The sequence below is a fragment of the Monomorium pharaonis genome, chromosome 7 (genome assembly GCF_013373865.1).
Source record: "Monomorium pharaonis isolate MP-MQ-018 chromosome 7, ASM1337386v2, whole genome shotgun sequence".
NCBI classification, from domain to species: domain Eukaryota; kingdom Metazoa; phylum Arthropoda; class Insecta; order Hymenoptera; family Formicidae; genus Monomorium; species Monomorium pharaonis.
In genome coordinates, this window is record NC_050473.1 from 12056827 (window position 1) to 12079501 (window position 22675).

A 22675-nucleotide genomic window follows, 5' to 3' on the forward strand; every position below is an offset into this window, starting at 1 on the left:
CGATAACGTCGAACGACATTTAATTGGGCTTCGATGACATAATGAGAAAATGTCATCTCATTCTCTCCCTCCTTCGTTCTCTGCTTCCATCGAGATCGGTAGCGTCATTCAGGGCCCCGTGCGTCTTTATGCGGAACACATCAAATGCTCTTAAGAGCGAGAGAGAGAAAGTGACGCTCCGAACTGACGTTGCGACTGTCGCAAGTGTAACGAGTTTTCGCATTCCCTCGTGGAATTTCATTCCGATTTTAAACCGGCCGATGTGCGGACTCGTAAACAAAAGGATGAACGCGCAGGAGACAGTGGAGGAGCTGACGCAGATCTGCATTCAGTTGCGTTTGCACCTGGACGATCTGACGGAACGAAGGGAGAAAGAAGAGTTGGTCCTAAAGCACATTAGGAAGTTTGAAAACAGCGGAGCGGAGGCTCACGATTTTCCAAAAGGTACTGGCTACCTGAATCGCACGAAAAGAATCTCTTTATATTCTTCCGTACATTCCACTTTGCAGACAATTAATTAGAAATAAATGAATGATTATCTAGCATAGAAACATGACTAATCAGCGCCATTGTAAATTTTTGTAATATTCACATTGCGTATAACTGTGGAAATAAAGAGATAATTATCTTCTACAGAAAAATGGCTAATTATTGTGTTAATTGTTGTAATTTCAATTAATACATATATTACACAGGCTTAGAATGGTTCAACGTGTCAGAGGGATTGTCACTTGGGCAGCATCTAAAGGGAAAGATCGTGCTTTTGGATTTCTTTACATACTGCTGCATCAACTGTATGCATGTTTTGGCTGAGTTAGAAGAGGTCGAAAAAAAAGTCTCTGTAGAGGACGGTCTCGTGGTAGTCAGTATGCTATTCTATTATACGAACTTAGAGATGCTTGTTGATAAGATAGTGTCTGATGATTTCATAACATTTCTATTCTATAGATCGGAGTGCATAGCGCCAAATTTACAAATGAGCGCAGTTCGAAGAATGTCCTATCTGCTGTACAGAGATACAATATCATGCATCCTGTAGTGAATGACATAACGTTAAGAATGTGGCACGATCTGGGAATAATGTGTTGGCCTAGCCTGATTATGTTAGGTATGAAGCAAAATCTTGGCTTCTTTTTTTTTATTAAATAATTTATATTTGCTATTATCACAGCTGCATTTAAATTTAATTTCAGGACCTAGTGGTCAACCACTGGCCGTTTTTGTGGGTGAAGATCACAAAGATGAAATACTGTTATATACCAAAGTAGCGATAGCGCATTTCAAGTCTTTAAATCAAATGTCGAATCACAGTCTTCCGCTGAAGCCAGCACATCACCTTTTACCATCTTCTAAAGATGGTCTATTGTTTCCTGGCAAACTAACAGTTCTTCAGTCAGAGCAAGGGACGAAGCTAGTCATATCTGATAGTGGTAACAATAGGATTGTGATTACAAATGAGCATGGTAGAGTGGAGCATGTTGTAGGTGGATGCAGTCAGGGTTTTAAAGATGGCAATTTTAAAAATGCTAGATTTAATTCACCACAAGGAACTTGTGTGCTCAATAATATAATCTACGTTGCGGACAATAATAATCATGCCATTAGGAAAGTAAGGAGAAAAGTGCCAATTATATGTATTATACACAACGTCGATTCGGTGTATCTATTTCTGATATTAATCACTTTTTAGATAAATTTGAGCGAAAAAGTCGTGTCCACCATAGCTGGTACTGGTTCACAAGGTTGCGATCGAAATGGTGGAGGACACGGTACTGATCAAGCTTTGTCGTCCCCTTGGGATGTGGCAATTTATCATTACGAGTATAAAGGCACTGTTATACCAGTCTTGTTAATTGCCATAGCAGGTACTCATCAAATCTGGGCGCTGTTTTTGGAAGATACTATTTGGTGGAAGGAAAAGTGAGACATCATTTACATGACATCTTTCACGTTGTGCATTTTAAATATTTTTTTGAATATTTAACAGAGGTTGTGTAAAATTGAAAAAAATTGTCCTTAAAGGAATCTGTTTATATTTTAGAAAATACAAAGCGGGAACATGCGTTGCTATCGTTGGAAGCGGCCGGGAGGAAAATCGTAACAATAGTTATCCACACGCAGCGGGACTAGCACAACCCTCCGGCATCGCAATTGTTGAGGAATGTAAAGCTGCATTTTTTGCGGACAGCGAAAGCAGTGCTATCAGACGCTTGCATTTAGATAGCGGTCAAGTATCTGCTGTTTGTGGAGGGGATAAAAATCCAGCGGTTCGTTCAACAATAAATGCTTCTCATTTGTTTTCTCATTTTGTGCTTGTTTTTTAAAATAAGAGAGTCAGTTTGTTCAACATGTGAACAAATATCAGCTTTCATTTGAATAGCAACAATGAATCAAGACAATAATATTTATCTTTCCACAAAATTTTTAAATTTAACTTGCATTGCAGAACTTGCATGCTTTTGGAGATGTAGACGGAAAAGGGTATTCGGCTAAACTTCAACATCCATTGGGTGTAACGTGGAATCACTTAGATAAACAAATTTATGTGGCTGATACATACAATCATAAAATTAAGAGCATAGATATTGCGACAGGGCACTGTAAGACATTGTTTGGCGATGGCAAACCTAATCGAACGTTCACTGTAAGTTTTATAATATTTTTTTAAGAAATAATTTAAAAAATACCTTACAAATTGTTAAAATGTTAGTTCAATGAACCGAGTGGCCTTGCTGTCAGTCCAGATGGTAACATTCTTTACATAGCAGATACCAATAATCACGTTCTTAAGATTATTGATCTAAAAAACGAGAAAGTTTCAACCGTAAGTATATTTCTGGTTTTAAATCGCTTTTAAAATATAACTTATCACTCGAGAGATTTGCATAAAGTACTAGCGTAAATTTTCTTAACTTTATTTTTCAGATGACTGTCACATTCAGACGTGATTCAAATAGAAATATTGATAATGTGTTTGCTTTTGACACAGCAGTGAATACACGTGGCGGTGAACTAAATGCTTCATTTAATATCGTATTCACAAACGATTTGAAATTAAATGCAGACGCACCGCAAGAATGGCAGGTGTCTTTACCCGCAAATACGTGGACGGCGAAATCTTTGACGGGTAGACTTTCGACTCCCATATCGGTGAAACTTCCCGAAGAAGAAGAAGAACGCAATCAATTGCGCGTCACATTAAACATAATGGCTTGCACAGCGGACACGTGCGTACCACTAAAGTTGTCTGTATTGTTCAATGTACAACGAAGAACAGATGCGCCAACAGTTGTTACTGAGGAGAAAGAACTCGTTATTGGCTAAGAAATGCGTTTTTACGCTTTCGATATATGTCGAAAAGTGTAAACGTGTACGTTGCATAATACTTTTAAGATATTAAATTTGGAAATATGTATTTATATATATATAATATAAATATGTTTACAAGTAATAGTTGTATTACTACATATATTTTATGAAATTTTATATATAGCTCTTACCTATTGCATCAATTTCTTGCTACAGTTTCTTATATTTTCCTATAATTTTTAATCGTTCTCTTAAGCGTAATTGTTCTTTATGCATCATGTCGATAGAGGCGAATGTCTCGTAAATTTTGTCAACCTTAATACAATTAGAACAAAACTCGATTGTAATATTTTATTAACTAATATTATAATTAAATTATTTTATTTTAAAATTTCAAAGTATTTGCATTTTTTTACCTCTGCCACCAATTTTCCGCTTCGTTGGTTGGCGGTAACGTTGCAAAGTCCGCCGCTCCCGAGTGCCAATATTCGAGCAACCATTCACGATGACCAGTCGGCTCTGACCAACTTTTTCGGCAATTTTGTTTTATCCAAGCTATTTCTTCCGTTGTTGGAATCTTCAATATCTTGTAATGTAAATTTAAATGTGTATATATATTGTTACCTTTATATTATTTATCTTATTATAATAAATATATGTATCGTATATAATTTTATCGAGAGGTATTTTTACTTTTTTACAATTATGATACGATGTTATGCAATTTTTGTCTGGGTCAAATATCCCAGCGCCGGTATCGTAGCAGAATGGCGGAATAATCTTAGTAGGCTGATCGTTAGTTTTCAGCACTTCTCCGGCTGGTCTCAGTCCGTTCACTATGCAATTATAGAATCTGAAATATTTTTACAATGAATACGCGGGATAAATTTTGAGGCGTTTGTTTAAGAGTCGGCTAACCGCCTGTCGGGAAATACGCAATAATCCCATCCGCTTTCTCGATATGATAAACCATCCGCGAACGTATAGCGCATTTGTACTATTTCTCCGCGAAACCAGGTACAATCCATTCTTTGTCCACGTGGCCAATATATGCTTCCGTGACCGTGAAACGTACCGTCTCGAAATTTTCCCTCTACTACGAGTTCTAACGAAACAAGAACAGAATTAATTAGCGCCGATTAACAACGCGACCTTCTAATTCCGTGTTGCGCTTGAGAAACGCTTGGAAGACGATTTAAAAAAATAGTCGAAATTGTCTAACTGCATGGCGTGATGTATCTGCCGACGCCTGCCTTGTCGATTGCATCCCACATTCCTTCGTATCTACTTCCGGTGATAAATTGGATCTCCCGCAACATTTCTATTTCTTCTGCCTTTTTGCCGTCATCTTCCATCGTCATGCTTGACGTGATGCGTCACGCTCCTATATATCTGTAGCTAAGATCGACTTTGATTCAGTTTAATCTTGTCGATCAAGTTAATTGGGGTTTGATTAGAATAATTATGAGCTCCGATCAATTTAATCGATAATTAACTTATCAAGTAATACCTGTTATTTTGTTAAGTAGTACATAGTGGATAGAATTATTAACTTCTTGTCGTTTGACGTACAGAAAAAGGATCAAATTAGGGGCAGCAAGTCGCGCAGTCGGAAATTTTCTTTCAAGCATTATAATTCTGTTGGTTGAATTAATCGCGCGATTAAAGTTAATCGGAGCTCGCGATCATTGTAAGTGCCGCAAGGAAGTCGGATTTTCTCCTTTTTATCGCACCTCGCGCCGCTCCATCATTATCGCGGGGTCCGCGAGGATTCGCACGGCCGAGACGAATGTGGGGAAGGAGGATCCGAGCGCGCCTGAATGTCTCTCCTCCCCGAGAGAGCGTCCGAACCGGGACTCGGTTTATCCTTACAGGATGGCCTCGTTGCCTGGTATTCCGGATGATCTCGACCGACTCGTAGCCGCCTCGGGGACGTGCACGCGAACGGCGTGCAAACGGCCTGCCGGGGACACGCGTGTGTCGAATTCGCGAACGGCGATAGAACCTCGTCCTTTCCGCTCTTTCTTCGTTTTTCCCCCCCTCTTTGTATCCCGCGCGCGTAACTAAATCAGATTTTGGAGGCGACGCCTGACGCCGACGCGGACGCCTGTCGTGTACGTATTCGTAACACGACCGGACACAAAGGAGGCGAGGAGAGGACCGTTATGTCTCTCGCGTATATTTCGCCGAGGGAAAAAGGGGGAGAGGGGGAGAGAAAGAAAGAGAGAGAGAGAGAGAGAGAGAAACCACGGTGTCTCTATATCGTGCCGCGCATATACTACTGTTATGTGTCGAAAAGTGGTACATTCCGGTATACACGTACATTGAGGAATATTCTCTTTGAGTTTTCACGCGCTCGACGCCGGCGGCCGCCGCCGCCGTCGCGCCGGCCGGTCGGGGGTATCGCGTGAGACACGCGTCGAAGTTTACGCGTGGCGAGACACCCATCTGTCCGTCCAGGATTCGTCCCCTCGACATTCGCGACTCGGCCGCCCGGCTGCGAAACGCGGTCGAGGAGATGCCGTGCGCGACGTCGCGACCGAGAAGCGGAGTCGGCGTTAGACGATGGACCTGGAGCGTCTGCATGAACCCTGCATGAACCCTGCATGATAGATATCTACACGCATGTGTGAGACTCTAAAGGCTCGTTACATCTGTCTCGTGAGTGGATCGGAGCAAAATACCATGGCCTTTCCGATTCCTCAACGCGTTAGCGTTAAGAATCGCCCGACCCGTATCGCTTTTACAAGTCGATTAATGATTCCCCTGTTACGATTATTCGCCGCCTTATTCGGAGAAAAAGACTGTGGCGTTGCGCCAGCCGTGTCAGGACGATGCTCCCTTCGGAGCAATGATTCCAGGCTACGTAATCTGGAATGTCGTGTTAGCTCAGCCGAGCGTGACACCTCTTTGCCGGGGAATCTCTCACGCACCTGAGAATTTCTCATAGGTGCACCGGCAAACTTTGCGCTTCTTTCTTCTTTCTCCTTCTCTCCTTCTCTTTCTCCCTGTCTCCGTCCGATCGTTATCGCGTTCGCGTAGTACGCGTATCCGAAGGGAGAAGATGCGTTCCTCGATGTAGAGAGGACTGCAGCTTTCGGGTCTCGTTCGGGGAATGAGGGAAATAAAATTTCGGGACGCGAGTCGCCGCGGTCCACGACGCGGGATGAAAATAGGTCGGGTTTGCGGAGAGTCGTAAGTCGTTATCGGCGCTCGTTCTCGCGTTCCCCTTTTCCGCGTGTCGCTTCTCCCGGGATTCCCCTCGCTCTCCCGCCCCGTCGTCCGACGTCAAATTTGTCGATAGGTAAACCGTTGGATAAACCTTAATCCGGCGCGGCCTGGCGCGGTACCGTTGCCTTGGTAAACAGTGGGTTACGGATGGACAGTCGTGCAAGTGGGACGACTGTTTATTAACCCGCGCGTGTTCGACGTTCACAGAAAACTCGGGGGGGAGGGGAGGGGGGGGGACAGACGTAGAGTAGCGTCCGCGCGAGGAAACGCGAGAGAACAGGTTTCTCGCGAGCGAGCGAGCCCGTCCGTCTCGCCGATGCGCACGGGCGCGATCGTTGCTGTCAAAACCTAAATCTATCGTTTCTCGCGAGCGGCCGCGATGGCGAACGGGAAAGTCAGTCTCCCGTCCTCGTTAAAGTTTCATCGGAAGGAGGAAGGCGCGTCTCGATTTCGGGACTGACGCTCGAAATTTATTCCGGCGAGCCGCCGCGTCAATCGAGCCGACGCGTCGATTGATCCGCTTATGAATGAGCCTCGCGCGCAAAGAATGAGAATCGCGCCGCGCGCCGCTCGTACTCGTACGCGCTTCGCGCCGCTCCCGGATGACCCGGCGTGACGGCGAAATCCCATTTCCGAGGGAGAGTTTTTTCCCCCGACGTCCAACGTTTTTGCGACGTTCTTCGCTCCTCCCTCCCCCCTCCCCTCACCCTCCCCGCGCTCTCGCGTCGTTCTTTCGCAATTTCATACGTCGCGTATACCCGATACTCATTCGGTCGAGGTACCGTTAATCGTCGGCCTGGCTTGCGCTTACGTATACGTTTGTCATTTGAGAAAAATTATTTACTATCTCCCGGGGGCCCCGTCTCGCCTCCCCCTCGAGCGCGATTCGTAACAGCGTGGTGTACGTTTCGAACGTACGAGATCCCGAACGAGGGGAAACGAGAGGACGAAGTTATTACGGTGAAAAATCGCGGCGATTCGATCGCCGCGATAAAATTCTAAAACATCGTTCTAATTGGCTATTGTATCCTCCGAGTCGCAGACGATCTCGATGAAAAGAATTCGCGCGCGCGTACTTGCACGCGCGGTCACCTGTTTCCGCGTAATCCGCTCCGTCCATCCGACGAAGCGACGGGGCGACGTCTCTCTCTCTCTCTCTCTCTCTCCCCCTCCCTCTTTCGCGAAAGAGAGTCCTTTCTCCGTCTTACCCTCCAGGAGCGGAGGTCTCTCCCTTCTCCTTGTATCTCCTCTGCCTCTTGTTCCACTGCGCTCGTACCAGCGAAGGATCCTACCTTGCAGTACGTGTTTATCCAGGGTACGAGACGGCAGAAGAAGCGGAGCGGACGAGTGGAAGGCGTCGGAAGAGGAGTACGCCCGGAGTCGTGTCAAGCGCGAGCGCGAGCGCGAGAGGAGCGGAGCGGATATACGCGAGGAAGAAAGGGCTCAGCGGGAAAAGAAAAGGGAGGAGTTTCGCGGAACGCGCTCCGTAATCATCGCCGAGGTCGCTACACCGGCGAGTCTGACAGCAAGGTCGACCGCAAAACAGTCTCAACTGCTAAACGTCCTTGATCCCTTAACGAAGAAGGGAAGAAGGGAAGACAGGGGAGAGAGAGACAGAGAGAGGCAAGACAGACGCGAAGGAGCAGAAAAGGGGAAAAGGGATAGAGACCCATCAGCGCGTCTCTCGCGCTCGAGGGAATCGAAGCATCCGAGAGGGATCGACGAACCCTCGGCGAACATCCAGCCTTCTCGTTTTTTTTTCTCCCCCCCTTTTTATCACGAGTGTTTATCGCGAGTTCGTTGATCGTTTCGTCGGTGGTGTCGAGCGCGACTCAGTCATCGCGATTATTGACGGGGATCGCGGCTCCTCTCGACGGGATTAAATGACATTTCCAGGGTGCCTATCATCGCTCGCAAAGTGTGAGTGCAAGTATTAATTCCCCGGCAATTTGTCTCGACCTTTACGGATGTACGTGGCGAGAGAGGAAAGAGGGAACTATTAAATACATGTTTTAGTATTTGCAGTCATCTCTCAGTCATTCGAGATACGAGGCTCTTCGAGGTAACAAAGCGTGCTAATCGCGCGCGATGGTCATCCCCTAGGCGGCGCGAGATATTGCAGATAATTGGGCGAGACGTAAAACCGGTTACCGATACGTAACAACAACTAGCAAGAAATTGGAAGGTTCGGTGACCTATCTCTCTCTCTCTCTCTCTCTCTCTTTCTTTCCCTCACGTTTTCTTTCTTTCTCACGCTGTCTCCTGTCGCGTTATTCGGTTAGCTCGTGTCTACGTAGCCAGATCTCGGTAGCACGCAAACGTATCATTTCCTTTAGTTCTGCTCTTTTTTCTCTTCTCTCTCTCTCCGCAATTTCAAAGAAAATCTTTCGAGGAGCGTTCCATTTTAAAGGCTTTGATATCAGGAATGCTCTTCGATTATTTGAGCGAGTAAATAAAATAAAAAAGAAAAGAAAACCCGCGGCAAGTGCAATTGCAGTTCTCAATCTCGTCGTGTCTTTCTGTTTTCAGAGAATCGAGAATCACCATGTTGTCGCAGCGATTACGCTGGCTGCTGCCGGCACTAATCGTGTCTTGGACGAGCCTGCAGTTAGGTGCGGCCTTACCGGCTCGCGACGAACGTACGCACGTGCCTGCGACTACGTTTGAGCCTAGGTCAGTATCACGCGAGCGAGCCCAATTAACTTTTGCGTGAGTATCGCGCGTCGCTCCCGCGTCCACCGCTAAACATGTAAATTTGTACGGCGAATGAATAGATTTGGAACAGCGCGTGTGAGCGTAACGCGATGCATCAACAACGTAATCAACACGCGTTTCCATTATAATAAACGCGGACGAGTTACAAAGGCATGAGATAATACGAACAGTGGGTCCGGATAAAATCACGCCTCGCGTGGGAAAGACGGGACGCGGAGAATGCGGAAGACGAGCGGGATAAAGAAAAAAAAAAAAACACGGTCGGCTCTTTATTATTAGAGATACCGCGGTTTAGTTTCCCGAGCTGCCAGAGCAACTGATGACGTCCTCCTCCGGTCTTAACGAGAGCGGGCCTAATTAGAGAAGTTGTGCGCCCGCATTCAACCCCCGTCCCGTTCTTATCGGGTTCGATGTAGATTCCTCGCTGTTACACCGTCGCTGTCGTAACTCTTTATCGGGACCACTTGAATTCAAGAGACAACAACCTCGGGAAGACGGGAGACTTTCCACGTGAGAAACCAACGAATGCCTCGATCTGCCTCGCGTTACATCTCGATGTTACGCGTCAATTTATATATGTAACTTTAGATTAAGATTAGACCGATCCAAGCGAACAAGGAGTTACGATAATATTCTGGGACGTCTGCCCCCGTGCGTTTACAGCGCGGCCACGTCAACGATTACCCGTCAGGACCACGATGGACGTGCGCATCATCTACCGAACGGCAAAAACGAGACGCAGTCCAACCACAAACTGGTCGCTTCCCCGGCCGGACTTTTGCGGCCCGACAAGTTTCAGTTTTATACTTACGACGACAAGGGCGATATGATTACGCGGCAGATGACCGCTCAGGAAATTCAAGGTCTCATCGCGGCAGGTGGAGCGGATCACGTCGCAATGGACAGGCAGGAGCCTCAAAAAGCTGACGATGTCCTGACGGGCGGCAAAAAGGTCGGTTTACCGTCACTTGTGTCGCCTCTTTTGTTTCTCGTCCCGTAATCATAGACGGCTGAGATAATATAGGATATCACTTATTATGTTTTAGGATAGAAAATACTTTGCCTATTGCCGAACATAAATGGCCAGTTGACAAAAATTATTTAAAGCATTAATTTAAAAAATACTTTTTCCAATAGGTTTTTAAAATTAAGTCTAAGCGATTATAAAATAACTTTGAACGGTATAATCTCACTCCGAATTTAATAAAAATGTTTTAAATCAATTTTTATTTTAATAAAGCTGAGTTGAATAAAAACTTTTTACACGAATTGTTTTTGGCATTCAGTAATTGAAGAAAGTATAATATAGTCTTTACGGTATTTTAAGATATTGACATCAAGATTCTTATTAGCGTCAAGATTATTGAATTGGTTATCCACGTAATATTGTAATATTATTATTATTCCGGTTCAATTTCAAGATTGAAATTAACGGCGTGCAGTTTAAAGAAACTAAAAAAAAAATGTATACTACGACCGTTGGCCTTCCCTCCACTTTAATTGTGTTACGATATCCCAGTTGTATAGATTTCTAAAAAGATTAGATATAAAAAGCGAAGCGAACAAAAACGGTACGTGAACGGTAGGAGCTAACGGGGCTCTCACGCCTTTTACCGATTTAACACATTCCACATCGCATTTTAGGTCATGGATGTGGTACAGAAGGTACAGAACGTGTTGAAGAGCGCACTCGATAAGCCACCGACCTTAACGGGTACGATACCGAAGATTCCGGAACACGCAAACGTCGAGTGGAGCAACATTCTACCTTCGATTCTGTCTGGCGAGACTGACGCGATCTCCCCGAACAATCAATTGCCGGCGGAGAAGATAGGAGCTGAATCGGCATCGAAACATCCGACGAAGAAGCCGGCGACGTCGGACGTTCAGACGAACGCGTACGCTGGTTTTACGAATAACGCGCCGGGCAAGCCTCTGCACGGCCACCATTCGCAGCAAGCAACGCCAGCGACCGAGAAACCGATGATCCCGGTGCCGGTTATCACCCCGACGGAACAAAAGTTGTCCACGTTGCAATCGACCTTCACCGAAAGCCCGATCTTCCAGATAATCAGCGTGATCCCGGTCGAGAGTGTCAGGATCAAGGGGGACCAGGCCGATCCGTCTACGGCTGCCGACACGAGTGCCGCGAGTTCGGCGACTACTCAGCTGTTCGCTCAGACCGAGGAAAGTCAAACGGAACGGTACGTCGAATTACCTCTGTCGAAAGTGCCCGAGGAAGATACGACGTTCCCGCAGCTGACAAGCTTGGATATGTATCCCATAAGTATCACAAAGCAGACGACTGCGAGTGACAAAGTGAGCCAAGGGATGGAGGCCCCGGCGACTCACTCGACGACCACCACGCCGAGCATGTCGACGCATTCCTCCGCCACGAAGCAAACCGTGACGCTCGGCGGATCCAGCGAATTGATGGCCGACAGGACGTCTCCCTCGAACGCCAGTTACATACTTGTACAGAGCAAGAACGTGACGAAGGTCGATTCCTCTTTCGCGTCTGGCGTGACGAAAGGATCTCAAACGAGCGATGATAAAATAATCCCACAAACCCTCGCTACCGTGCCGGTTTCTCACGCGAGACCCGAGAACGAAATCACGCCACATTCGCCGTCGACGCCCGCTCCCGTCACGAGAATCAAGGTCCCGACGTTTTCGCACCCGTACACCGTCCCAAATAATTATGATTACCGTGAGGACGGTCTCTCAACGGTCACGAAAGCCTCGTCGAGCTCGGTTACACCAACATACGGGGAGAATTATCTTAATCATCGGCCGACCGAGATTCAATCCTCGGCGCCGTTAGAACCGTTACCCACGCAGTTAATCGACTCCTTCTCGAGTGTAATCAATCAAGTTTCGGAAGTGAAACCACCAGTCTTGCCTCTGTCGTCCCTCTCGAACGAAACGCCGGAGATACCGATCGTGAATGTTAATTACGAACAGAGACGCAACGTGTCCGTGGCAAACGAAGAGACTGTCCGACCTGTCGTTAATACCTATGTAATTGATACCATGGAAATTCCATCTCGAAAGACCACTCCCGAGCTCGTTGACTATTCCGTCACTTATCGTCCTCTCAATGGAGGAGCGAGCACCACCGGCGTTTCCACGAACTCCCGGGTCACAGCGACGAGCAACAGAGTATCGACTAATAATTTAGCCACGACGCCAGGTGGATTCAAATCGACCACGAGTGCAACGATTTCGAAATCAACGGCATTCTCGCCTGTGCAGCTTGAAAAGACACAAACTACGGCTGCAGCCTTGCCGGCGAGTCAGACCGAAAGTTCCGCGTTTACCGGGAGCACCGTGAAAAAGACCTCGGTCACGCCGTTTAAAAAGCCGACCTTGTCTACTTCAATAGCCGCGCCCGACGCAACCAAAACGCAATCAACAACCGCGTCGATCGACACGAATCCATCTTCGAGTAAGCTTACAACCAACTTCGACAACGCTCTCGCGAGCCTGAACTTGAGTGACCCGGTTTCCGCGATCAATCAGGTATTGAGCATTGCACCGTTGCCGTCCAGCATCCCGGCGATCGAGCCAATCGGTTTACCTAAGGACACGTCTAATTTAATAGCTAGCGGTTTAGCGAGTGGCCTTATTGCCGGATTTGGCACGTCGACCGTCCCGCAAATTAGTAGCGGCCAAACGGCTAAGAACGCAACAAACGAACACACGAAGCCTACCCAGGCACCCATCAAAAATGTCACTAAAATATATGAGAACATTGTGGGACCTAATGTAAATGAGCAGAAGGAAAGAAACGTTACGCAATCGACGTCGCAAGAGACATTAACGGACCCGGCCCGAAACGGTACATTAATTTATGATACACAAACGAAAGAATCTAACGATACTTTAAAACCAATCAAATTGCCGAATAATAATGAGAGAGTTGGCGGTTTTACGAAAGCGCCGTTGTCATCCTCGACAAATAAGTTCACGATTATTAAAGATGAACCAAAAGATAATATTGGACAGAGCGCGAATATTGTGGGAATCGTTACTACAAATCCCGATAAAACAACAGCAACAACGGATGCCAACATTCGATTGCCAAACGTCAATAAAACGACGAGCAGCAGCCAGAAAAAAACGGAAGTTAAAGAAACGGTAAAAACGACGGAAGCGCCTATTGTAAGGACAGAATCGAGTTCTGAATTATCCGTGAAAATCGCGAATGACACAAGAAATTCGGGATACACGGAGAGCAGCCTGAAAATAGAGACATTAGGCGAAAAAAACAATTCCTTTGCTCCGATTTATTTCGCTAATGATTCTATTTCGGAGTTGAGCTCGCAGGCATATAATAACGTTACCACGAACACTTCCATTTCACCGAATGTTACCTTTGACGATGCTATCGTGTCAAACAGAAATTCTACTGATTCTGCGTTTTCGCAGAATCCAAATCGCGGCGCAGCGAACCACAAAGACCAAGATAAAACCCAGAATAAAAAGGATAATAATAATAATAATGATTCTTCTTCTCCGTTGATCCAAGAATCGACGGACGACGCAAGCAGAATCAAAGAGAATATTTCTCAGCTTGACAATAATACGTCAATTCAAAGTGGCAAAAATGTGACGCAGACCGCGTCAACGGTCAACGCGACGATACAGAAGGACGGGTACTCATATAACAATACGGAGACCAAGATTGCGTCATTGAAGCATTCCGAAAGTTCGCCGAAGCCGGACGTGACACGCTTGCAAGCGTCGACGCCGCCGTCGAGTGTTCCAGTCCATCAGACGTCGAAGCCTGCGGCCGGTTATAGACCGTCCGAGAAAGTTAACGTCACGAAGACTGATGCTGACGTAAGCGTGGAGGACAAGTGGACGCTCATATCGCAACAGGCTTCGTCGTCCACGTCAAAGTTTCCGAAACCGCCAAAACCGCCAAAGCCACTGAGGAAACCGGTCAATCACGTTCAAACGTCGTCGTCGTCGTCGTCGCCGCCGCCTTTTAACTCGAACGAGAGCACTCACGTTCGTTCTCCAGGTGCCGAAGCGGCGGCGCATCAGCAAGAACAGCAGCAGTCTCCGACGCAGTCCTTCTTACCGCTAGACGCGTCGCAGAGCGCAATCGGCTTAGACATCACCATAAGACACACGAGCGCCGATATCGTAAACTTCGCTAAATTATGCAACGAGCTGGCCTTCAATTTCTGGGTGGCTACCAATAAGGGTCTGAGCACTGCGAGGTCGCTGGCGTTGTCGCCATTTGGCATGACCAGCTTACTAGCGATGATCTTTCTGGGTGCTCGCGGTCCGACGTCCGATCAGATGAACGAGGTGCTCGGTCTGGACGACGTCGCCACGTTCAATCCGCACTTGGTTTTTCAAAATATAACCGACGCGGTGGGCCTAGCCCGTGGCCAGGGTATCGCAAACGCCGCCTTCGTCCGCGAGCTGTTCGCCGACAAGATGAAGGTCCGAAAACTCATGCCCTTCTACAAAGAGCAGGCCCAGCAATTCTATGAGGGGCTCGTGACCGAGGTCAACTTTGCCACCATCAGCGATCTCGTACGCAGGAGAACGAATTTGCTGGTCAGGAAGCAGACCGGTGGCAGAATCAAGGACTTTGTCAAGACGAATACAGTGCCGCTCAGATCGCCCTTGGCGGCGCTCTCCGCCAACGTATTCCAGACCGATTGTAACAGCAGCTTGACCAGTTCCATCGGCAGAGACGGCGAGCTGTACTTTGCCGTCTCGCCGGCTGTCAGACAAAGGAAACTCGTGCCGGTCCCGGCTACGACTTGGCGAGCGGGTGTCTTGGCCGGCTATGAGCCCAGCATCGATGCCACGGCGGTCGCTCTCGGAGGCAGCGACAAATTGGTTTCGACGATCTTTGTGCTGCCGGGTCAGCAAGGTCACACAGCACCCGGTGACACTCTGGACCGTCTCGAGCAGCGCCTGGTCAGAAGCGCGTTTCGCGATGGTGCCTGGAATAAGCTTCTCAAGGTCCTGATACCGAGGCACGGTCTCGAGTTGCAAGTGCCCAAGTTCAGTCACAGATCGGTTGTCAACGCGACCGCCGCCTTGAAGAGGATGGGACTCGACGAACTCTTCTCGGGCAATGCCGACTTCAAGGGTATCAACGGCGTAGGTCACCGTCTTCACTTAGCCGACGTGTTACAGGTAGACATTACGCTTTCATTTGCTCGATATGTTTATTATGCATTATTTATAATCGTCCAATCTTTTCCCGCAGATGAATTTGTTTAGTACTTGTGGCGACGAAAATATTCTTAACGGTCGACATCACGTGGAAACGTATCCCGCGAGTCCATTAAGGAGAAGCGTCGGACGACGAATGGAGGATGACAATTCCGGTAACGTTGCTGAGGAGGATACGTTGAGATACGGCATGGTGCCGCAAGAGGACAATATTGATTCTTACGCGGAACAATCGCGCACGAATCTGTACGGATTCTACAGGGAGGAAAGGCAGATCTCAGGATCATTAGAGAGACCGAGATTGAAGCTCGACAGGCCCTTCTTATATTTCGTGCGGCACAATCCTTCCGGTATTATATTGCACATGGGACGTTTCAATCCGCGATTGCTGCCCTAAAGGCCCTATCACCCTTCCTCCGAATGCCATTAATTCGATCCTGTTCCTTCTATTCGACACCTACATGCACGAATTTTTTTTTGTATTATCGAGACGAACCACCGATTCTCGATACATGCTCAAACGATTCGTTTTCTCTATTAGCTGAGCGATTCAACGTGACGTCGCGGCCCACTCTTTCCGAACCATGAAGGTAGGACGTGTGTACTTGGCATGTTCTAGAAAATTTGTAAACAATTTTGCTTAGAGTTATTACGAATTAGTTTCTCCATTGTCTTCACTTAGAGAATAAGAAATTAGTGCGATATCTCGCGATATCGTTCGCGGCACGTTAATATATGTCGACTGGACCCACATTGTATTGATATGGATCTTATGACTCTATGATATATTTAGGGAGTGGTTAAACGCATAAAAATAACAGACTGAAGAACGAAAATAAGAAAGACGGTACGAAAGAGAAAGATCTTAATCGCGGTCCAAATGATCATCATCATCATTATTATTATTATAATTATTAATTATTATTATGTTTCTTTTTTTTTTATGTACGAGCAAAATGTGACAATTAACGCGGTCGCCGGCGAATATTAAACGCAAGTTTTTCATCGAATGTTAATAATCTATTTGGACCCTGATTGACATTTTATACGCATTCCTTTTTAATACGATCAACAATTGTGATATGTAACTGTGCGTTGAATTTTTTTTTTGTACATTTCGTAGAATTAATCTGTTAGGCTTACGTTCAGCAACGCACGCACATTGTATGTGAAAAATATTTCAATGTATTTTTTCAACGAAGACTTAATGTGTCGAACGGATGACGCGTTTGAATAAAAAGCAACATCTCTCGTTCGTTCTGTCGTTTTTAAAGGCAAATTCCACGCTGGCTCTTTGGGCATTACTGTATTTGTGAACATAAGATAAGGAAACTGCGGTACGCTGGTATCGCGCCTACTTACTATAATAATACAATATGCGAACTACTTTCCCAACACAGGCAACTTTTAAACAGCGACTAATTAATTCGCATCGGCATTGTAAAATACAATGTAGAATATATAACAGAGAGAGAGCGAAAATTTTATTTGTACCTGCTGTTACAAATTTAAATCGACACCATCTTCGACGTGACGTACAGTCGTATCATGATTACGTTTATGATATACAAACCTATACATGATATCAACAGCGATAACACATCATCGTTGTTAATGTGTAATTCGCTCGGCAAACTACTTTTACCTTATTCAATAATTACTCATTTAACAATGCCTTCATATGCATTCTGTCGCCAAGAGAAACTTTTTTTATATTTTAGTCTAATTATGCGCATCATTGTCGTTATCTACGTCAAAATGGTGCACGTCAATGTTAGGTGATAACCGCGCTGAACGACAATGAGGGGGATTTTCAGTCGCTTATCGCGTGGTTATCGCAAAGTCGTTGTAAAAGTGGAGGCTTATTGTTTTTCAGTTTTCAACGTTGCATCGCGGTAGAATGAAACCGCTTGCAAAACAGTACTGGAAAACTTCCATTTAAAGTAGCGGTTTCACTGCAAACAAACGCCATTGCATTCTTCGGCTGCGCCGGGCGATCGTTGAATCGTATCAAGAGTGACAGTCGCGAGTTTTTAAACGTATTCTAATCGACGTATGAGGTACGCGAGTGATAGATATTTCTTTAGTTCGCGAACTTGTATCACTATCCGTTTATATTTCTAATCAATTAAAATCATTTTCCAGTATTTCTTATCGCTCGCAAACGGTGATTTGCATGCGTTGTGCAACGTGCAGGATTTTTATGCATCATGGACTGACTTGGATTTCTCATCGTATTTTGTTCTGTCGGAGTATGTACATTTGAACGTTAGCATCCGGAGCAGAAGCGTTTGGACAAACGATGGGCTGACACAAATTAGATACCTTGCGTTTGAGCTCAGGTGTCCCCAATCTCTTACGCAACGTTGTAGTGCGTGGACGATGTAAAACGATGTAAAAACCAATTTCGAAATCGACACACGATGCTTTACAAATCGATAGGTATGGTATACCAAAATTTGATCGCATCGTCAACTATTTTCCCCAAATAAAATCGAATCCCTTTCTAAAAATATATTTACGCCAAGAAGACACGAATGAAATGTGAAAAGCGGCGTTCTGTTACGTATCAACTCGGAAATCGTTTATCATCGTAAATAAGTAGTTTACATTTGCGATAAGCTGCCTACGTAGATTTAATAACGATCGCGAGAAGGAAATTGTCTCTTTCTCCGACTGACTCATATCACATCAGGATGTTTTTTCTGATCTTGATGGTATGTATATCCGACCTTGCTGATTAGTTATAATATTATCGACGGTTATCAATAACATAATTCGATGCGATAATTTTACACTTCTAATTGGCGCCGACAATTATCAGCGTTTGTTGGTCCGACCGCTGTCAAGGACTTCGGAATTCTTTGTCTAGATCGCGCGTTGTTAATTGTCGCAACAAAATTACAGAATGGCACTGTAATGTCGATGGGATAGACCCTTCGAGCTCTAGAAACGCGCCCTTTCGTCTTAAACGGAGTGAATCTGAAACGCGCGCGACTCGTAAGGAAATATATCTATAATGCGAATTATTCAGGATGCGGATTGCTCCGGCCGCATGCTGGCTACCGTCCTGGTCGCATGGGTATCGACGGCGATGATAGCCTCGATATTACTGCAATGGGAGCACATGTGGATCGTTCTGGTAATACTGACGCTGCTCTTCTTCCTGGTTTGCGGATACACCGTCTACACCGTCAAGAGGACTCACGCGAGAATTTTATTCGAGCAACAAAGAGCGGCGATTCGGACGATCTCGGACATTACTGCCAATCGCGGACAGGTACTTTTATGCGATGTTATTCGCGACATATTGTTTGCGGAAGGTATCTCGCGGATCTAACTGTCGCAAACATAAGAGGAAAATATTTCGGCATAAATTAGATACGTAAAAGAGGTGTCTCGTTGTGAAATATTACAATTGTAATTTGTATTTTTTACTGTAAAAGTTATGCGCTGTAAAAAAATTGTCATATATCCTTAATTATGCCTAAGCTGTAATTAGTCAAACTTTAATTATCGCTGCAATATTTTTTTTGTCTTACAAAATGCGCTTGAAAAAGAAGAAACTAAATTAGCGTTTTCTTAAATTCGTTTTTTACAGACAGGATCGTCGGTGTTCACGGTGCGTTTGCCTCCAGATTTACCGCCGTCTTACGCATCCGTGGTGACAGTTCAGGGAACAACGGGACCCAATCGGACGTCAGAGACCGTCGTTCCCGGCCAGGACAAATTCGAGGATCCCCCGCCGTATTCCATCGTAATCGCTTCTACGAACGCGCAAGAGCGGAACGCGGAGGTCTCGAGCGAAAATCGCGCGCCGACCGCCGCATCCGCGAGAAAGGATGACGCTTCCGTTTCAACTATTTCCACCCTCAACGTCGCGTCTCACGCATCCCCGCATTCGAGATGATTTATGAGTTGAATCAGTCTTACGAAAGACGCGAACGGAATCGATACTGAAAAATACTGTGTCATACGAGTGACATGCGAACAAGTGAATTTTTTTTTTTTATATGATTGCTCATAATCGCCCGAATCTTTTCGCTCGTGACGATCGTTATCTCGAAGATATTATGAGAGAAAAGAGTTTCAGCGAAGGAAAATGACCGAAATTCGTACGATTGCACAAAGCGATTTAATTAAGTTTATTGCGAATGGAAATATTGTGACATGTGTTTTGTTGAAAAAAAGCGCCCTTCTTGTATCAGCGATATTTTTCCTTGCGCTCGTTTTGCGAGTTAGTTTTGTAATAAATTTTACATACGTAAATTATATGTATAAACGTTTCTATAAACATTATCAATGTTGCAATTAATGGTCAAGATACCAATAAAGTTTGTCATTTCGTCAATAAATTCATCTATCGCAGCTAGATATTTTTAACAAAATATACTTTTTTAAATTATAATGTTAATTTTTATTGCTTATTTTTATAATTAATTATTTAGCATCATAACTGCGTGTGTGGTCTAGATAAACTGCAATTGCTATATATGTAAAATTACTATACAGGGTGTCCCAAATATACTGGTCAACGCTCGTAAAAAGATATAGAAGGGATCGAGATGAACATAAAAGGCCAGTATATTGTCTTGGGTTAGGTCCACCAATAATCGAGATATTAACGTGTATGGAATCAGCAAATAATTTAATTAAAAAAGTATGGTATTTATTAAACTTTTGTGGTAATAATTTTTTTTGTATAACTCAAAAACTATAATAATTTGTCACATTCGTTTAAAAGCTCATAACAAGTATTACACTTGATTTGTTCTAAATTTCGCTTTTCAACAAATCCTGCAACTTGTTCAGCTGTGTGCACATAACCTTTTACGCCAAACGCTTGCTATATTATTTATGTATTTTAAAAAAGTATATTTTATAGATTGCTATCCAATCACGCATATAGTATTAGTAATCAGTTATTTGCCATTGGATAGTCTTCAGGTTTTTTTTTTGAAATTTAATTCAATAAATTTTTTAAAAGCGCTGTTTTATTTTACACAGTAATTTCATTATAAGAAAATAATCGCGTTTGATTAGTATAATTATAAAATAATTTATAAAAATTCAATTTTAAAAAGTACTTTTTATATTTTTTCTGAAAAACTAATTTTATAAATATTTGATATAAAAAAAAATAAAGAGCGATCTCTATTCTCTTAAAAAAAGAGTGAGAAGCCTTTTGGGCTCTAACACCCCTCTCAAGTTTTGTTCTCATGTTTACGTAAATTTTTAACTACAATTTTTACTGATATCCGTATGTGTATTATACTAGTATATTACCAGTACAAGTCCAGAACTCTCGATGCCTGTATATATAATAAAAAATAGACAAACAGTATTTGTGACAAATATATTAAATTGAATTTCAAAAGAATCCTAACTGTCCATCTAGTGGTTAATAAGTGATTTATTAGATAACAACGTCGTGCGTTTTGGCGTCGTGCGGCGGAAGTGGCGGAATTTAAGGTAGAGATATATAAGGTAGAGAATATTTTTCAAACATATATTTAAAATATATATTATAAAATATGGAAATAAATATTTTATAATTGCATTTATTGCACGTAACCTATAATCTAGCAGATAGGTTATACATATTGTATGTATTTGCGCATTGAAGACGACTATCTACAGTCTTTTAAATCTCAAAATAAAAGGTTTACGCATCGCATTAACAAGATATTTCAACAGGGCATTCTCATGTGGCATTGACTTCCAGCGCCCTATATCGGAATATTTTTATCCAATTAAGAATTAATTATCCATTAAGAATAATGCGCGCGACCAGTACGCGATCTATTGAACAGATATAAAAGATATAGGAAACTAAAGTAACGATAAAAATAACGGCTGAATTCGTTACCGTTACTGTAAAAATGTAACGACGTTACCGTTACCGTTACAGACATAAAAAAGTAACGAGCGTTACCAAAAAAATGTAACGAAAACGGTAACGGCGTTACAAGTAACGCGTTACTTCCCAACCCTGGTTAAATCTTATTTTAAGATCGTCTCAAGCAATATCTTAAGATGCTAATATAGCTCTGTGATTGGTTGATGGCATCTTAAGGCAGTACTTAAGATGATCTTAAATATAAGATCCGACTATGAATACCGGCCTATAGCCCCTCACATATGAATTGACATAATCATTACAGTAAGATTTCGACCAATCACGTACTTGATTCAGCTGGTTACGGTTACAGTCGCCCAATCCAACGCGTCGAAACCTTAAGGCCATTGCACGTACATTTCCTTAATCGTAACCGTAAGAAATTGAGCAATACGATTGGTTAATTCAGTCAGTTACGACTAATTTGAGCAATATTGGTCGAAAATTACGATTACGATTAAGAGAATGTACATGCAATGGTCTTAAAGGGCCATCTACAATGAAGTGTTTTAGTTGTAACAGCGCTAAATCTACCATGTATGTAATACCCTTTCTGCTTTTACCATATATGTAATAAGACTATGGCCGGTATTCATAGTCGGATCTTATATTTAAGATCATTTTAAGTACTGTCTTAAGATGCCATCAGCCAATCACAGAGCCGTATTAACACTTTAAGACATTGCTTGAGACGATCTTTAAATAATAGCATTTTCGATTTGTTGACTCGACCCGACTCCGGGTCAATGATCTGTTCCTTTTATCTTCATTTCTTGCACAGTTTATCACTTTTTTTGCAGTGGAAAAGAACAAACCATTGACTCGGAGTCGGGTCGAGTCAGCAAATCGAAAACGCTATAAGATTCGACTATGAATATTATCCTTATATTGCTAACGTCGGACTTATCCCATAGGAGAAGTGGGTGAAATCAAAAAGAGATGGACGTAGTGAAAATCATGTACCTGCGTCGTTGTGCGCAAGCGTGGCACATGGTTAGTAGGCACGCGCGGGGCGCGCGCGGTAGCGAGAGCGACTTTTGCGCGTGCGCAAAACTGTTAAGGTACATCAAGTCGCACCATAATGTTTTCATTACCTTCTTCCGAGCCTGCGATTTCAAGCCCGGGCACGCTCACGCACACATCGCACTCCCCCTATCTGTGAGGCACGCGCGCTCGGCTGCGATCGGCGTGAGCCGTCGCGCACTCGGCTACGTTCGCGGCTGACTTCGTCCCTTTCTCCTCTGCCTCTTTCCCCATTTAACGTTCTGAGGTTCTGACTCCGAGCTGTGATGCGATTTCAAGCCCGGGCACGCT

The 22675-nt window shown here is 44.3% G+C and overlaps 4 protein-coding genes across 4 annotated transcripts; 3 read left to right on the forward strand and 1 right to left on the reverse strand.

Moving 5' to 3' along the window:
• The first annotated feature begins 2 nt into the window (after positions 1-2).
• On the forward strand, positions 3-3700 carry LOC105836423 (NHL repeat-containing protein 2). Its single transcript, XM_012680447.3, has 9 exons — positions 3-444; positions 696-862; positions 949-1108; positions 1194-1609; positions 1691-1920; positions 2042-2267; positions 2447-2644; positions 2711-2824; positions 2926-3700. Exons 1-9 carry the CDS (start codon positions 42-44, stop codon positions 3322-3324), a joined length of 2313 nt encoding a protein of 770 aa, XP_012535901.2. The 5' UTR covers positions 3-41; the 3' UTR covers positions 3325-3700.
• Positions 3701-3705: 5 nt separating this feature from the next.
• Positions 3706-4829, reverse strand: LOC105836412 (MORN repeat-containing protein 5-like). Its single transcript, XM_012680421.3, has 4 exons — positions 4532-4829; positions 4228-4414; positions 4003-4162; positions 3706-3895 (listed from the first exon to the last, which is right to left on the reverse strand). The coding sequence occupies exons 1-4, from the start codon at positions 4668-4670 to the stop codon at positions 3722-3724; spliced, it is 660 nt and encodes a 219-aa protein (XP_012535875.1). The 5' UTR covers positions 4671-4829; the 3' UTR covers positions 3706-3721.
• A 2554-nt stretch (positions 4830-7383) lies between these two features.
• LOC105836413 lies at positions 7384-17977 on the forward strand. Its single transcript, XM_012680422.3, has 5 exons — positions 7384-9213; positions 9919-10207; positions 10900-15423; positions 15497-17522; positions 17608-17977. Exons 1-4 carry the CDS (start codon positions 9086-9088, stop codon positions 15857-15859), a joined length of 5304 nt encoding a protein of 1767 aa, XP_012535876.1. The 5' UTR covers positions 7384-9085; the 3' UTR covers positions 15860-17522; positions 17608-17977.
• Positions 17978-18466: 489 nt separating this feature from the next.
• On the forward strand, positions 18467-19867 carry LOC105836431 (the record flags this gene model as incomplete). Its single annotated transcript, XM_012680459.3, has 2 exons — positions 18467-18742; positions 19064-19867. Coding segments are annotated over 2 exons (585 nt in total), but the record flags the coding sequence as incomplete, so codon positions are not given.
• Between the last annotated feature and the right edge of the window lie 2808 nt (positions 19868-22675).